The sequence below is a fragment of the Salmo trutta genome, chromosome 7 (genome assembly GCF_901001165.1).
Source record: "Salmo trutta chromosome 7, fSalTru1.1, whole genome shotgun sequence".
In the NCBI taxonomy this organism is placed as follows: Eukaryota; Metazoa; Chordata; class Actinopteri; order Salmoniformes; family Salmonidae; genus Salmo; species Salmo trutta.
In genome coordinates, this window is record NC_042963.1 from 51,667,791 (window position 1) to 51,684,625 (window position 16,835).

Consider the following 16,835-nt stretch of genomic DNA (forward strand, 5'->3'; position numbering starts at 1 on the left):
TAGCCCTCTCATATAGCATCATATAGCTTCATATATAGCTTTCTCATATAGCTTCATATAGCTTCATATATAGCTTCATATATAGCTTCATATAGCTTTCATATAGCTTCATATATAGCCCTCTCATATAGCTTCATATAGCTTCATATATAGCTTTCTCATATAGCTTCATATAGCTTCATATATAGCTTTCTCATATAGCTTTCATATATAGCTTTCATATATAGCTTTCTCATATAGCTTCATAATCACTAGATGGAGGCTGGTTTCATTAGGGGTTGATTGAAATGTTTCCCTGTCTCTCCCAGGTGAGGCTAAGTGGCTGCTGGTTTCATTAGGGGTTGATTGATATGTTTCCCTGTCTCTCCCAGGTGAGGCTAAGTGGCTGCTGGTTTCATTAGAGGTTGATTGAAATGTTTCCCTGTCTCTCCCAGGTGAGGCTAAGTGGCTGCTGGTTTCATTAGAGGTTGATTGAAATGTTTCCCTGTCTCTCCCAGGTGAGGCTAAGTGGCTGCTGGTTTCATTAGGGGTTGATTGAAATGTTTCCCTGTCTCTCCCAGGTGAGGCTAAGTGGCTGCTGGTTTCATTAGGGGTTGATTGAAATGTTTCCCTGTCTCTCCCAGGTGAGGCTAAGTGGCTGCTGGTTTCATTAGGGGTTGATTGAAATGTTTCCCTGTCTCTCCCAGGTGAGGCTAAGTGGCTGCTGGTTTCATTAGAGGTTGATTGAAATGTTTCCCTGTCTCTCCCAGGTGAGGCTAAGTGGCTGCTGGTTTCATTAGGGGTTGATTGAAATGTTTCCCTGTCTCTCCCAGGTGAGGCTAAGTGGCTGCTGGTTTCATTAGGGGTTGATTGATATGTTTCCCTGTCTCTCCCAGGTGAGGCTAAGTGGCTGCTGGTTTCATTAGGGGTTGATTGAAATGTTTCCCTGTCTCTCCCAGGTGAGGCTAAGTGGCTGCTGGTTTCATTAGGGGTTGATTGAAATGTTTCCCTGTCTCTCCCAGGTGAGGCTAAGTGGCTGCTGGTTTCATTAGAGGTTGATTGAAATGTTTCCCTGTCTCTCCCAGGTGAGGCTAAGTGGCTGCTGGTTTCATTAGGGGTTGATTGAAATGTTTCCCTGTCTCTCCCAGGTGAGGCTAAGTGGCTGCTGGTTTCATTAGGGGTTGATTGATATGTTTCCCTGTCTCTCCCAGGTGAGGCTAAGTGGCTGCTGGTTTCATTAAGGGTTGATTGAAATGTTTCCCTGTCTCTCCCAGGTGAGGCTAAGTGGCTGCTGGTTTCATTAGGGGTTGATTGATATGTTTCCCTGTCTCTCCCAGGTGAGGCTAAGTGGCTGCTGGTTTCATTAGGGGTTGATTGAAATGTTTCCCTGTCTCTCCCAGGTGAGGCTAAGTGGCTGCTGCAGTGTGGGATGGTGATCCTGCTGCCCCATGGTTATGACGGAGCCGGACCTGAACACTCCTCATGCCGTATAGAGAGGTTCCTACAGGTGAGGACAGTGGCTGGGCTTCTTTTGTCAAACGACTTTCCTCTTCAGTTTCTCTGCTCTCCTCACTTCCTTCTCAAAACCCAATAGGAGAGGAGGTGAGAAATTGAGGAACAACTTTTGATTAAGAACCTGGGTCTACTACCTCTGTTATAGCTACTCAATACGGTTGGTCGTATGATGATGGACAAGAAACCATACGTTTCAATTATCTAAATATCCATTGTCTCTCGCCATCTCCCCAGCTGTGTGACAGTAAAGAGGAGGGGGTGGATGGTGACAATATCAACATGGGCGTTGTCAACCCTACGACACCAGCACAGTACTTCCACCTGCTGAGACGACAGATGATACGCAACTTCCGCAAGCCGCTCATCGTGGCCGGGCCCAAGACACTGCTCCGATTCTCTGTAAGACATTCAAATATTCAACCTCCTAATACAATCAAGCCATAAAGTAGTCTTTTAGGCTATTTGAGGGGATCAGTTTGAGCAAGGAGAGGTACAGAAACACTCATCTTCTCACATAGTGACTAGTTATTTGGGATGGAGAAGGTGATTTATAGATCAGGGGATATTTGACTGAGTTGTATTTCCTTCCTGTTTTCTACCTGTAGGGAGCAACATCCAGTCTGGCTGACATGGCTCCTGGAACATATTTCAAGCCTGTGATTGGTGACCCCTCAGTCACACCAGCAAGGTAAAAGACCCACAATACAATTCTCCATCAAATAGAACACTGTCAGAAAATAATTTAAATATGGAACCAAAAAAAGATTCCATGATGTGATAGATACAGTGCATTCGAAAAGTATTCAGACCACTTAACTTTTTCCACATTTTTGTTACCTTACAGCCAGCCGCATTCTAAACTGGATTAAATACAACATTTTCCTCATCATTTTACACGCAATGCCTATAATGACAAAGCAAAAACATATATCTTTTTTTTGGCACATTTATGAAAAATTCTAAACAGAAATACCTTATTTACATAAGTATTCAGAACCTTTGCTATGAGACTCAAAATTGAGCTCAGGTGCATTCTGTTTCCCTGAGATGTCTCTACAACTTAATTGGAAAGGCACACACCTGTCTATATAAGGTCCCATAGTTGACAGTGCATGTCGGAGCAAATACCAAGCCATGAGGTCAAAGGAATTGTCCGTAAAGCTCCGAGACAGGATTGTGTCGAGGCACAGATCTGGGGAAGGGTACCAAAAAATGTCTTCAGCATTGAAGGTCCCCCAGAACACAGTGGCCTCCGTCATTCTTAAATGGAAGAAGTTTGGAACCACCAAGACTCTTCCTAGAGCTGGTCGCCCGGCCAAACTGAGCAATCGGGGGAGAGGGCTCTCCACCAATCAAGCCTTTATGGTAGAGTGGCCAGACGGAAGCCACTCCTCAGTAAAAGTCACATGACAGCCCGCAAGGACTCTCAGACCATGAGAAACAAGATTCTCTGGTCTGATGAAACCAAGATTGAACTCTTTGGCCTGAATGCCAAGCGTCACGTCTGGAGGAAACCTAGCACAATCCCTACGATGAAGCATGATGGTGGCAGCATCATGCTGTGGGGATGTTTTCAGCGGCAGAGATGGGGAGACTAGTCAGGATCAAGGGAAAGATGAACGGAGCAAAGTACAGAGATCCTTGATGAAAACCTGCTCCAGAGCGCTCAGGACCTCAGACTGGGATGAAGGTTCACCTTCCAACAGGACAACGACCCTAAGCACAGAGCCAAGACAACACAGGAGTGGCTATGGGACAAGTCTTTGAATGTCCTTGAGTGGCCCAGCCCGAGCCCGGACTTGAACCCGATCGAACATCTCTGAAGAGGCCTGAAAATAGCTGTGCAGCGACGCTCCCTATCCAACCTGACAGAGCTTGAGAGGATCTGCAGAGAAGAATGGGAGAAACTCCCCAAATACAGGTGTGCCAAGCTTGTAGCGTTATACCCAAGAAGACTCGAGGCTGTAATTGCTGCCAAAAGTGCTTCAACAAAGTACTGATTAAAGGGTCTAAATACTTTTTCAAGTCCTGTGCATTCAGGCTGTTGTTACATTTGTATCATTTGAGGGGCGCACATCACAAGCAAAGTCATTTGTATCATTTTACTTTGTCTGTGAAAACCATTAGCACAGACAAGTCTGATTAGGCTTAGCCAGAGTAATTTATTTCTTAATATATGTCTCTGGGTTTAGCTTATACCACAGCCTCTGCCATAGAAACAAACGGAGCATGGCTTGGTGACTCTGATTGCAACTTTACAATGCAAAAAAATAAACCGCTTGTCTGTAGCCAAAACGGTTCAAAACTAAAAACCTAAACAAAAATTCTGGGCAGATTCTCAGGGTGCTTTTACCATCATGAGTAAGGAACTATGAAAATATTTAAAATAAACCCTATTTAATCTATATTAAAACGTTTGTCACAGGGAAATCTTTGGTTAATTTAATAATGAAATATTAGGTTAATTTAGTAGTGAAATATTAGGTTAATTTTATAGGGAAATCTTAGGTTAATTTAATAGGGAAATATTAGGTTAATTTAATAGGGAAATCTTAGGTTTGCTGCAGAATTTTATATCCCATCAAGGTGTGTCATGGTTACAAAAGGTTTGACAAAACATTAAGGACACCTTCTTGATATTGAGTTGCACCCCCCTTTTGTCCTCATAAGACTCAATTCGTCGGGGGATGGACTCTACAAGGTTTTAGATTTATTTTATTTAACCTTTATTTAACTAGGAAAGTCAGTTAAGAACAAATTCTTATTTACAATGACGGCCTACCCCGGCCAAACCCGGACGATGCTGGGCCAATTGTGCGCCACCCAATCACGGTCGGTTGTGATATAGCCTGGAATCGAACCAGGGTCTGTAGTGATGCCTCTAGCACTGAGATACAGTGCCTTAGACTGCTGCATCACTCAGAAGCCCAAGGTGTCGAAAGCGTTCCACAGGGATGCTGGCCCATGTTGACTCCAATGCTTCCCACAGTTTTGTCAAGTTGGCTGGATGTCCTTTGGGTGGTGGACCATTCTTGATACACACAGGAAACTGTTGAGCATGAAAAACCCCAGCATCGTTGCAGTTCTTGACACACTCAAACCGGTGCTCCTAGCACCTACTACCATACCACTTAAAATGCTCTTAAATATTTTTTCTTGCCCATTCACCCTCTGAATGGCACACATACACAATCCATGTCTCAATTGTCTCCTCCCCTACATTTACACTGTTGTGGATTTAACAAGTGACATCAGTAAGGTGTCATAGCTTTCACCTGGAATTCACCTGGTCAGTCTGTCATGGAAAGAGCAGATGTTCCTAATGGTTTGTGCTCTGTGTATAATATTGCTGTCCAGGTTTGATTACTAATCCTGTTCCATCTATTCCTGTAGTGTCCAGCGGGTGGTGGTGTGCTCAGGGAAGCACTACTATTCCCTGTTGAAGCAGAGGGAAACGTCAGCTGCCACTCAGACTACAGCACTGATCAGACTGGAGGAGCTCTGTCCATTCCCTCTGGAGGCCCTGCAGCAGGAGCTGAACAAGTACACCAATGCTAAAGGTAGGCTATACCTGACCTGGCCACTACTTACCTCAAACACTACTGCATCAAAGCTGGGACCGAGAGACTGAAAAACAGCTTCTATCTCAAGGCCATCAGACTGTTAAACAGCCATCACTAACATTGAGTGGCTGCTGCCAACATACTGACTCAATTCCAGCCACTTTAATAATGAAAAAATGGATGTAATAAATGTATCACTAGCCACTTTAAACAATGCAACTTTATATAATGTTTACATACCCTACATTACTCATCTCATATGTATATACTGTACTCTATACCATCTACTACATCTTGCCTATGCCGTTCGGCCATCACTCATTCATATATTTTTATGTACATATTCTTATTCATTCCTTTACACTTGTTGTAAAGGTAGTTGTTGTGAAATTGTTAGGTTAGATATTACTTGTTAGATATTACTGCATGGTTGGAACTAGAAGCACAAGCATTTCACTACACCCGCATTAACATCTGCTAACCATGTGTATGTGACAAATAACATTTGATTTGATTTTTACTATCAAATAAAAATGTGTTGGTCGAGTACACATATTTTGCAGATGTTGTCGCAGGTGTAGCAAAATGCTTGTTTCTAGCTCCAACAGTGCAGTAATACCAAGCTAAATGCTTGTGTTTCTAGCTCCAACAGTGCAGTAATACCAAGCTAAATGCTTGTGTTTCTAGCTCCAACAGTGCAGTAATACCAAGCTAAATGCTTGTTTCTAGCTCCAACAGTGCAGTAATACCAAGCTAAATGCTTGTGTTTCTAGCTCCAACAGTTCAGTAATACCAAGCTAAATGCTTGTTTCTAGCTCCAACAGTGCAGTAATACCAAGCTAAATGCTTGTTTCTAGCTCCAACAGTGCAGTAATACCAAGCTAAATGCTTGTTTCTAGCTCCAACAGTGCAGTAATACCTAACAATACACAAAAATCCCCAAAATGTGTAGAAAGGAATGAAGAAATATTAGAACGAGCAATGTCAGAGTCCGGAATAGAAATATATGTGTATATTTATTTATTTAACCTTTATTATAGGATGGTGTGTGTAGACATTGTAGACAGTATATTAATAGAAAAGGTGTGTACAGCAGTAGTTATATAGAATAAGCCTTGACTAGAATATAGTATATACATATGAAGTGGCTAAAACAGTATGTAAACATTATTAAAATGTTCCATGTCTGTGTACGTAGGGCAGACGTCTCCTAAGGTGCAGGGTTGAGTATCTAAATCTAATATACCGTTTAGCAGTTGCTTTTATCCAAGTACACCAACGCTTAAGGCACCCTGACCTCAACCTCACCTGGCTTGGCCCATGCTGGGTCATCACTACTTACCACAGACACCATAGACTGATTTTCTCAGACACAGATTAAGTCTCGACCTGGTCTAAAAAGCTATTTCAAAGGAAATTCTCCACAGAGCATGTTTTTTTTCCCTCCTGGACTATGATCTGAGAAACTGTCCCTTACCACAGATGCCATCTGTTCCCTTTACTTCTCTGCAGCAGCATTAAATCAATATGAATGGACAATGACCTTGGTTTTTGTGTGTGTCCCATACAGAGTTCGTGTGGAGTCAGGAGGAGCCCCAGAACATGGGTCCCTGGTCGTTTGTGGCCCCCAGGTTTGAGAAGCAGCTGGCCTGCAAGGTGAGCCCTGTCCCTGTCTTTGGTTGGTTGTTTTTGTGTGTGGATATTTGACACTTTCATTGAGACAGTTTAGAAATCAGACTGGGATACAGGTAGGTGGGAGCAACCGTGTGAAGGGCGAACCCGGCGATTGAAACCCGGTGGGGAGTCGTGTGTGTGTGTGTATATATAACTTGTGCTGGGGAGTGTTACCATTGAAGACACATTTCAGTTGAATACATTCAGTTGTACAACTAACTAGGTATCCCCCCTTTCCCTTTCCTTTCCCATTACACCACGGCTCTCCATGCCCTGCCCCTGTCTGCAGGACCAGGAAAACACACTATAGATTTAACTGGGTTTACATCTTTGGATATTACTTATCTTGCTTGGAGAATACTAATTTACTTAGGCTAATCTCCTTCGGCCCTATTTGGGACATAAGGTCACAATGAGTTAGTAATCTCTGGATGTTATCTAGTCTGTTCTCACAGTGTCTCCCACATGGGTGAAGTGCCATGTGAGACTAAATATTAACCATGCATTTCTTCTCTTCCCCCAGCTTCGATTGGTCAGTCGGCCTGCTCTGCCCGCCCCGGCTGTGGGCATCGGAGCGCTCCACCAGCAGCAGAACGAGGCCGTCCTCACCGCCACCTTCTCCTCCTGAGATACTGGAACAACTAGGGCCCAAGATGGACGCCCTTGGGCCCCAAAATGGAAGCTCCCTCCCAGCACTACTTCATGGAGCTCCAGTAAAACCACGTGATATTTCTTCTCTATCCTGGAAATCCAGACGGAATTCAGATCCGTTTTATGTTTCTTTAACTTGTTTCACTGTCGTGATTCAGTCTGGAAGCTAGGCTACCTCTTCTCATTCTCTCCATTCAAATGGAGTCAAAACACAAGTGCTAAAGGGCTGCTTTCAATGTGGCGGATTCAGTTGCTGTTTGTCGTGGGGATGGGTTTAGCATTAAAAAATGGAGTTGGAACTACAAAACAACGTGATGTAGACAGTCATAAATTGCGTAGAGCAATTAATGTTTTGTTTTTTAAATTTTGATTGTGTTCAATTCACTAGCTGTAAGGCATTATTAGATTACTGACAAAGAGCAAAACCTAAATATGGTTCAGATTGAATTATGGCGTTAGACACTACATAGATTTTTTTTATTGATCATATAGCCACACAGCAGAGTATTATGATTTGATTTCATTGACCTGACGTATGACTATCATCTTGTTCAGTCTATCATCTTGTTTCTTCGAGGTAGAAGATTGTCTCAGGTTGTCAATCAAAAGGGCTTAGGCATTCATCACTGTTGTCTGCATGAGCTGCTGTAATTTTTCTTCTGTTTTCAATGTCAGCCTCAACATCAGTTTGTTATAATAAAATGACAAAATACTGTTAAAGTGTGAAATTTAAACTTCAAAATGTTATTTTGTGTATTTTTGTGTGTAGAAATCCAAAGATTTTAATTTAGTTTAAATTGTGAAAAAACACTATGCGAACAACTACTGCACAAATGCGCCTTCAGCACCACGGCTATTTAATATTCCTTTAGGAAAGTTAGGGTTGCTATTTCTCTACAAATTAGTCATATTAATCTCATCTCAGTAGCATTTCTGTTATATTTTCAGAAGGTTGCATTTGTTGTGGATTCAGTCTTTACTGCTACAGGTACGATTTTAAAAAGTCGGATGTGAAAACTGACATTTCCATTACTGGATTAGAGTTCTAATGTACTATCTAGTGGTACCAAACTAATGCCATACTCAGACCACTCCCATAGTCCAAGCTAAATTCTTGCTTGAGAAATTGCTCTTTGCTAAGAAGCTATTTTTGTTTATTTAAAAAATAAAATTTTGAATCGAAAACAATCATAGCAAAGGTACTTAATTGGTACCCAGAAATGATTTGATATTGAGATAAAAATGGCTACATTGGACTTTTTTAAGGCAGTTCACACCTGCATAACACACCTTTTTTCCCCATGTAGTTTCCTAAGTAGCTACCTTCCATGTTATTACAAAATAACACTAGATACTATTCTCAAACAGTTGTGCATATATTGTGGGAATATTTATTCTGGTTATCTAAAACAGATGTTAGATCCTAGTCTTGTAATTCCTCTGTTCTTATTGTCAGTAATATAGTAGCATCCTTGAGCTTCTTGAGGGTGACTCAATTGTACTATGAATTCAAATCAGCACCTATCCACTAAGCCCTTCTGAGAGGATTGGTGTAAACAATATGGCAGTAAATCCATCTTACTCATGAGACAAGTGGAATTGTTGCTATACTACTTATCTCCTTGCTTACACCCATCAAATCCTCTCAGATCTCCACAGGTATCTGGGTGTACAGGCTAGGCCCTCATTTGGGATTCAGGTCTGCCCAGAAAACAGTTTTTTTCCCCCTGTGAGACAGTATTCAATCTTACCCTGAATCCAGTGCTTAGGGGGTTGGTGCCAGGGATTGTTTCTGGGCATGGCCTAAAGCTCTAGAATGCTACATTACCTCTGGTTGATTTGAAATGAAAGGTATACTGTAGTAGCAAGGGGTTGATTTGGGATTCAGGGGCCCAGAGATGAATCAGTCTGTTCAGGGAGACAGACAGGAGATGCTCCATCATCCTATTAACACCTTCTAATAGAACAGAAGACTCCTTTCACTTCCTTTTAGATTTTCTGACACTATAATAGATCTCATTGGTTTTCTAAATAGACAGCCATTGCATTTAACTGAGAGTAGTCTGTCCCTTTTTGTTTTGTGGAGAGAGAAAAAAAATGATCCTCATAAGTAATTATGATAACTGTTGAATGTGATCTATTCTAAACAGGGGCCACGCAGGAGGTCTATGCTTCACATGCATGCAGGGGAACTGTGACAAGCCTTTTGGATTGGCTGAGGCCATGCATGTTGGATGTGTTTTCCATTCTATTATATGCATACATAGGAAGGCCTAGGGCAAAAGAAATGCCAGGGGATTTTTAAATACTCCCTCAGGGTTGTCATTTTGTTGTGAGGACTAAGCATAGTTCACTGTCATCATCGTTTTATTCATGGAAAAGCCATCACTTGCATTGTCCACTATATATATATATATATATATATATATATATATATTACTTGCTCCAATGACACGAGTCGTGGATTTGGTGCAATGCCAACACTAATCGTTCACTCATACATCCTCATCACGCACACTTTCGGCTACATAGGCACGAGAGGAGAGCGGCCTCCCCAGCCACCCACTCCTTATTGCTATAACAACCAAAGGCGCGGTCAAGCAGGCGGCGTGACTCAATAGAATAGCGTTTCAATTCAGACGGACACCGACCGACCGACCGACCGACACCTCCAACCGGAGTCGTAGCCTAAACAGGAATCCCAGAGAGCTGTAATGAATTGTTGCAGAGTGAATGAGCCTGTTACGTCAGAGACGAGGCTGGTGTTATAACTTGTAGGTAGGCTGCTGCGTGTAACTGGTGGTTGGGCTGTAGTCTCCTGTACAGTAGGACAACCTTCGCAGCGCAGCGGTTGTATGGATGGGCTGAGCAAAAGCAAAGTAAAAGTAACTGGGCGACAATCGGGAAGAAACCCTATTCAGTCGTACTTTTTGTCGACTAGAGAGAGACGGGGCACCCATCCCCCACTGAGTCAGCACGACAAGGTGACATTCTTCGTGAAGCGGTACCTCTAATCTTCCCCGTGACGACATGGCGAGTGAGAACGGAGAGTCTGGGGGGGGGTCTTGGAAGAAGATGGTCGATGATATCAAGAAGGTATTCGAGTTCAAACAAGTCCTTGGAACGTGAGTAATAACGTACATGTGTTTTTACTGTATTATAGAGTCTTGTAAACAGGTCCTTAAATTACAACTTTGTTGTCGGCTGTCAATGGGTTTACACTAGATAGCACAGCCACAAAGTCTATCGTAAAACTTAATGAATTTTTGTTTAGCATTTTTGTTTTAATGTAAGGATAAGGATAAGGTTAGCAGTTTGGTTAGAGGTAGGTTTAAAATCACATTTTATTAAGATAAATTGTAGAAATGGGCATGGTCTATGACTTTGTGGCTGTGGTAACTAGTTACGACCGCTGTCAATCGATTATACAGTGTAACAGCAGCGGAAATGGCAATTGTCTCCGCTCCTGTCAACGAAGCCAAGACAATACCGCATGTGATACTGCTGGCGGACGGGCGATTTTTACAAATACTAACGTTTTGAATGATGCTTTATTATGTCCTACAAATGTTTATCACATCAACAGTTACTAGATGCAACAATTCAAAAGCACGTGCTCAATCTGTCAATAATCGGTATATTCTATGGCAGGAGTTAGATGGGTCTATAGATTTCGACAGTTACCTCTTGGTCACGTTTGGTTTAGTTGGTAGCGCAACGCCAGGGTTGTGGGTTCGATTCCCATGTGGGACCAGTGCGGGAAAAAAAAGTATAAAAATGTAGGCACTCACTACTGTTAATCGCAGTGGATACGAGCGTCTGGTAAATTACAGTTTAAAAAAAATATATATATTTATCAATATCAGAGATCAAAAGGTTATAAAGCATGTCCAAGGTGATGTGTTAAGGCACCTGCATTACAGAATAGATTATCTTGAGGTTTTCTTATTAATTTTACATGCCGTATGTAATCAGAAATACACTAGTTAGCATCTGTTATTAAATGCATTGACAGGACATGGTCAGAAGAGTTGGATTGTCAGTTGCTGTCTGCTGATGAAAATGTGTCTTCTGATTTCTGGTCAGACTGGATAACATTGAATAGATACAGAAGATTCCTGGTGCTGAATTATGATCATGTATAATCTGTATTTAATTGTGATAATACGAAACGCACTTGCCCATCGGGCAAGTCAGGAGTATATATTGGTTGCCCGAATATTATGACCACTTCACTTGCCCGAAAATGTAATAAAAAATATAAAAAAAGTAGCTATTTTCACCAACACACAGGGGGGGAAACAGAAAGACCGGACTACTGGAATTCTTTACATTTTGGTTGTTATCAGAATAAAAAAACACCTGCCCAGTAGGGGCAACCTCAGAGCAGGCTCAACTTGCTTAACTGCTCAGGTCACTTGCCCCTGGCAATACACTCTTAGGGGGAAAAAGGTGCTACCTAGAACCTAAAAGGGTTTTTAAGATGTTCCATAGGAGAACTCTTTTTAGTTCCAGATAGAACCCTTTTGGGTTCCATTTAGAACCTTTTCCACAGTGGGTTCAACGGTTCTACATGGAACCTAGAAGGGTTTTACCTGGAACCAAAAAGGGTTCTCTTATGGGGACAGCTGAAAAACCCTTTTGGAATTTTTTGGTTTTCTAAGAGTGTAGGGTCAATCCCTGCATGTAAATGCTCTCTTCTTTATCAGCAGTCATGCACTGCTATATCATCATCTTTAGTCTGACATGTTGCCTGGAAATTTACAGATCCCTCTGGGAGTATGGAACATTTTCATTATCATTATCATCAGAGACTAACTTACAAATATATACACACACACACACACACACACACACACACACAAACTTGCAACAAGTCGGATGTTCGTGCATGGCTTTCATCAGCCGTTAGTTCTTTATTCTTGTTATTCTCTTGTGCTTCCACTACTGTACTACTTCAGAGCAGACAAATTCCTCCAGAGTTTATTTTGGTCTTCCAGTTAGTGCTGCTTGACTTATGGCAGTTTTGCTGTGGGTGAGTTATGATGCAGACAGGGAGCATGTAAGTACTTAGAAGGGCAAATTCCCCAAATGGTAGACTGGAAGACGAGCCTTCCAAAAACTCTCTCTGCCTCTAAACGATTTTTCAACATTTTCGTCAAGGTGTTTACATGCATAGGCTAAATAGCGCTGCTTGGTTCCCTCTCCAATAAATGACTTGGTTTTAGTGCGTTTTAATCTTGTAGTGTAAATCTATCTACGCCTTTGATAGACGTTGAATTGATAAGCTGTGCGTTCTAGAAAGTTAAAGTCTAAGTCCTTTACAGATGTTTTCTTCTTCTATTTAATTCCCTCCATGTGGGGCGGCAGGTAGCCTAGTGGTTAGAGTGGAGGGGCGGGGCGGCAGGTAGTCTAGTGGTTAGAGTGGAGGGGCGGCAGGTAGCCTAGTGGTTAGAGCATTGGACTAGTAACCGAAAGGTTGCAAGATCGAATCCCCGAGCTGACAAGGTAAAAAATATGTCTTTCTTCCCCTGAACAAGGCAGTTAACCCACTGTTCCTAGGCCGTCATTGAAAATAAGAATTTGTTCTTAACTGACTTGCCTAGTTAAATAAAGGTAATATGAAAAGCAACAACACACCCTTCACCTCCCCCTTCTCTTGGGGAGAATGTGATTTGATCTGGTATTGAAGGAGGCCTGTGTCAGAGGGGGAAATATTGATTTGATCATCCCTGGGAGATTAGTATCAAGCAGGACAAGTATGCCACTCCTAACTTCAATAAACTGACCCTGCTGGTCTCCATTCACCAGGGTCAACATGGGGATCAGGATTCGGGGGTCGATTTCAATTCAGTCAGGAAGTGTAAACTGAAATTGAATTGGAATGTCAGCTTGCTTCCTGAATTGACTGCATTGAAATGTAAATGAACCCAACCCTGATGGGGATGGCTAATTGTCTTGACTAGAGCTAAACCATAAACAGCTATGGAGATATCCCTTCATCGCGGCTTAGCCTGTTTGTTGTTCAGAGTCCGACATAATTCTCAATATACTACATCTCTTAGGCTAAGTCGCATTCAGATTGCACACTTTTTGGCTTAGCCCAGGGCTAAGAAAGAACATGCGGTTTGAAAGCCCTTCATTTCCCCTAATTTTCCCTCCCCCCTCAACCTCATATGGATCTGTGTTCCACCCTGTCCTTCTCCTGAGGTACAGCCTGTCCTTCACCTGAGGTACAGCCTGTCCTTCTCCTGAGGTACAGCCTGTCCTTCTCCTGAGGTACAGCCTGTCCTTCTCCTGAGGTACAGCCTGTCCTTCACCTGAGGTACAGCCTGTCCTTCACCTGAGGTACAGCCTGTCCTTCACCTGAGGTACAGCCTGTCCTTCACCTGAGGTACAGCCTGTCCTTCACCTGAGGTACAGCCTGTCCTTCTCCTGAGGTACAGCCTGTCCTTCACCTGAGGTACAGCCTGTCCTTCACCTGAGGTACAGCCTGTCCTTCACCTGAGGTACAGCCTGTCCTTCACCTGAGGTACAGCCTGTCCTTCACCTGAGGTACAGCCTGTCTTTCTCCTGAGGTACAGCCTGTCCTTCTCCTGAGGTACAGCCTGTCCTTCTCCTGAGGTACAGCCTGTCCTTCTCCTGAGGTACAGCCTGTCCTTCTCCTGAGGTACAGCCTGTCCTTCTCCTGAGGTACAGCCTGTCCTTCTCCCGAGGTACAGCCTGTCCTTCACCCGAGGTACAGCCTGTCCTTCACCCGAGGTACAGCCTGTCCTTCACCCGAGGTACAGCCTGTCCTTCACCCGAGGTACAGCCTGTTCTTCTCCTGAGGTACAGCCTGTCCTTCTCCTGAGGTACAGCTTGTACCTCTCCTGAGGTATAGCCTGTCTTTCTCCTGAGGTACAGCCTGTCTTTCTCCTGAGGTACAGCCTGTCTTTCTCCTGAGGTACAGCCTGTCCTTCTCCTGAGGTACAGCCTGTCCTTCACCTGAGGTACAGCCTGTCCTTCTCCTGAGGTACAGCTTGTCCTTCACCTGAGGTACAGCTTGTCCTTCACCTGAGGTACAGCCTGTCCTTCTCCTGAGGTACAGCTTCGGGAGGAGCAACTTGTTCCCATCAGCATCTTGACTTGAACACACGACTGTGACCCCTGTCTTGGGTCACACGAAGCCCTAACACGATTCCATTCCACTCTATTCTATTCCACTCCATTCCACTCTATTCCATTCCACTCTATTCTATTCCACTCTATTCTATTCCACTCCATTCCACTCTATTCTATTCCATTCCACTCTATTCTATTCCACTCCACTCCATTCCACTCTATTCTATTCCACTCCACTCTATTCTATTCCACTCCATTCCACTCTATTCCACTCCACTCCATTCCACTCTATTCTATTCTATTCCATTCCACTCTATTCTATTCCACTCTATTCTATTCCACTCTATTCTATTCCACTCCACTCTATTCTATTCCATTCCACTCTATTCTATTCCACTCCATTCCACTCTATTCCACTCCACTCCATTCCACTCTATTCTATTCCACTCCATTCCACTCCACTCTATTCCACTCCACTCTATTCTATTCCACTCCACTCCACTCTATTCTATTCCACTCCACTCTATTCTATTCCACTCCATTCCACTCCACTCTATTCCACTCCACTCTATTCTATTCCACTCTATTCTATTCCACTCCACTCTATTCTATTCCACTCCACTCCATTCCACTCTATTCTATTCCACTCTATTCTATTCCACTCCACTCTATTCTATTCCACTCCACTCTATTCTATTCTATTCCACTCTATTCTATTCCACTCTATTCTATTCCATTCTATTCCACTCCATTCCACTCTATTCCACTCCACTCCATTCCACTCTATTCTATTCCACTCTATTCTATTCCACTCTATTCTATTCCATTCCACTCTATTCTATTCCACTCTATTCTATTCTATTCCACTCTATTCTATTCCACTCTATTCTATTCCACTCCACTCTATTCTATTCCACTCCATTCCACTCCATTACATTCAACTATATTGTCCTTGCAGGGAAATTCATCCAGGAATACATAAGACCATTGAGGATGGTTACAAGTTTGTATTTGAAAACCACTTCTAAGACACATTCGTTCCGAACTCACTTCAGTCGCACTAAAGAGGGAGACTCACTGGGCTGGTAGCTGGTACATACACAGATCAAACACTGCTGGAACGCCCATTAAGGTGGTTACATGTCCTAATCATTTGAAAGATTGTTCAGAAAACTAGGTGTTTTAATCGGCGTATGCTTACTTCGATTTTGACCTTACGCCGATTAGGATAAGTAGAGTAAGGTGTTTACGTGACTATTGCATAATCTGCCTAATGCCATAATCCGTTTAAAATTGAATTATTACTGTGCATGTAAACATATTTAATGAAGTACACAGTTAAGGATAACATGTGTTGCATAATCATATAGGCGCAGTGGAAAAGGCTTTAGTTGTATTCGGGGAGTGGGCGTTGTATTTGGGGAGTGGGCGTTGTATTCGGGGAGTGGGCGTTGTATTCGGGGAGTGGGCGTTGTATTCGGGGAGTGGGCGTTGTATTTGGAGAGTGGGCGTTGTATTCGGGGAGTGGGCGTTGTATTCGGGGAGTGGGCGTTGTATTCGGGGAGTGGGCGTTGTATTCGGGGAGTGGGCGTTGTATTCGGGGAGTGGGCGTTGTATTCGGGGAGTGGGCGTTGTATTCGGGGAGTGGGCGTTGTATTCGGGGAGTGGGCGTTGTATTCGGGGAGTGGGCGATGTATTCTGGGAGTGGGCGTTGTATTCGGGGAGTGGGCGTTGTATTCGGGGAGTGGACGTTGTATTCGGGGAGTGGGCGTTGTATTCGGGGAGTGGGCGTTGTATTCAGGGAGTGGGCGATCGTAATGGCAGGAAGTTGCGATGCCCGCATCTGTTTTTATTCTTAGCTGTGGATGTGAATGGTCTCTTCTAAACACCTGTGAATCATCATCATGAGTTGCTGTCTTAACAGTGGACAGGTTAAACACCAGTCATCTCTACATACCAGCTCAACATGTCCCTGCCTGTCTGCCCCCTGTTGAAAAACTTTTTCACACACACACACACACCCACACCTCAAGTCCCATGTCAACACCACAGAGGCCCAGGTCGGCCATTCCTGCTTCCGGTAGCTCCTGCTGTGTTGTGTATAAGCAGACCCAGTAGGTAGTGTGTGTTGTGTTGTGTAGTGTGTGTTGTGTGTGTGTAGTGTATGCAGTGAGCTAGCTGCCAGGTTAAGACAGCCCTGGCAGCTATTATATATATGCACACAGCACTGTTTCCTCCTCCTCCTCCTCTGATCCCTCGTTCAGCCAAGAGGCTTTGACTACTTGGGGATTAAGAATAGACTGATCTAGGAAGGAGGAGTGAGGGACAGAGACAGGAAGAGACTCAGAT

The 16,835-nt window shown here is 43.4% G+C and overlaps 2 protein-coding genes across 3 annotated transcripts in view; both read left to right on the forward strand.

Moving 5' to 3' along the window:
- The window catches only part of LOC115197645 (probable 2-oxoglutarate dehydrogenase E1 component DHKTD1, mitochondrial), a 28,667-nt gene extending 20,543 nt beyond the window's left edge, over window positions 1-8,124 (forward strand). For both annotated transcript variants that reach the window (XM_029759370.1, XM_029759369.1), the window contains exons 13-18: window positions 1,380-1,486; window positions 1,729-1,893; window positions 2,100-2,182; window positions 4,888-5,054; window positions 6,628-6,713; window positions 7,255-8,124. In XM_029759370.1, coding sequence (XP_029615230.1) covers window positions 1,380-1,486; window positions 1,729-1,893; window positions 2,100-2,182; window positions 4,888-5,054; window positions 6,628-6,713; window positions 7,255-7,359 — 713 coding nt within the window. In that variant the 3' untranslated portion in view covers window positions 7,360-8,124. The remainder of the gene's footprint in view (window positions 1-1,379; window positions 1,487-1,728; window positions 1,894-2,099; window positions 2,183-4,887; window positions 5,055-6,627; window positions 6,714-7,254) is intronic.
- Window positions 8,125-9,924: 1,800 nt separating this feature from the next.
- The window catches only part of LOC115197650 (calcium/calmodulin-dependent protein kinase type 1D), a 65,732-nt gene continuing 58,821 nt past the window's right edge, over window positions 9,925-16,835 (forward strand). The window contains exon 1 of the mRNA XM_029759380.1: window positions 9,925-10,507. Coding sequence (XP_029615240.1) covers window positions 10,413-10,507 — 95 coding nt within the window. The 5' untranslated portion in view covers window positions 9,925-10,412. The remainder of the gene's footprint in view (window positions 10,508-16,835) is intronic.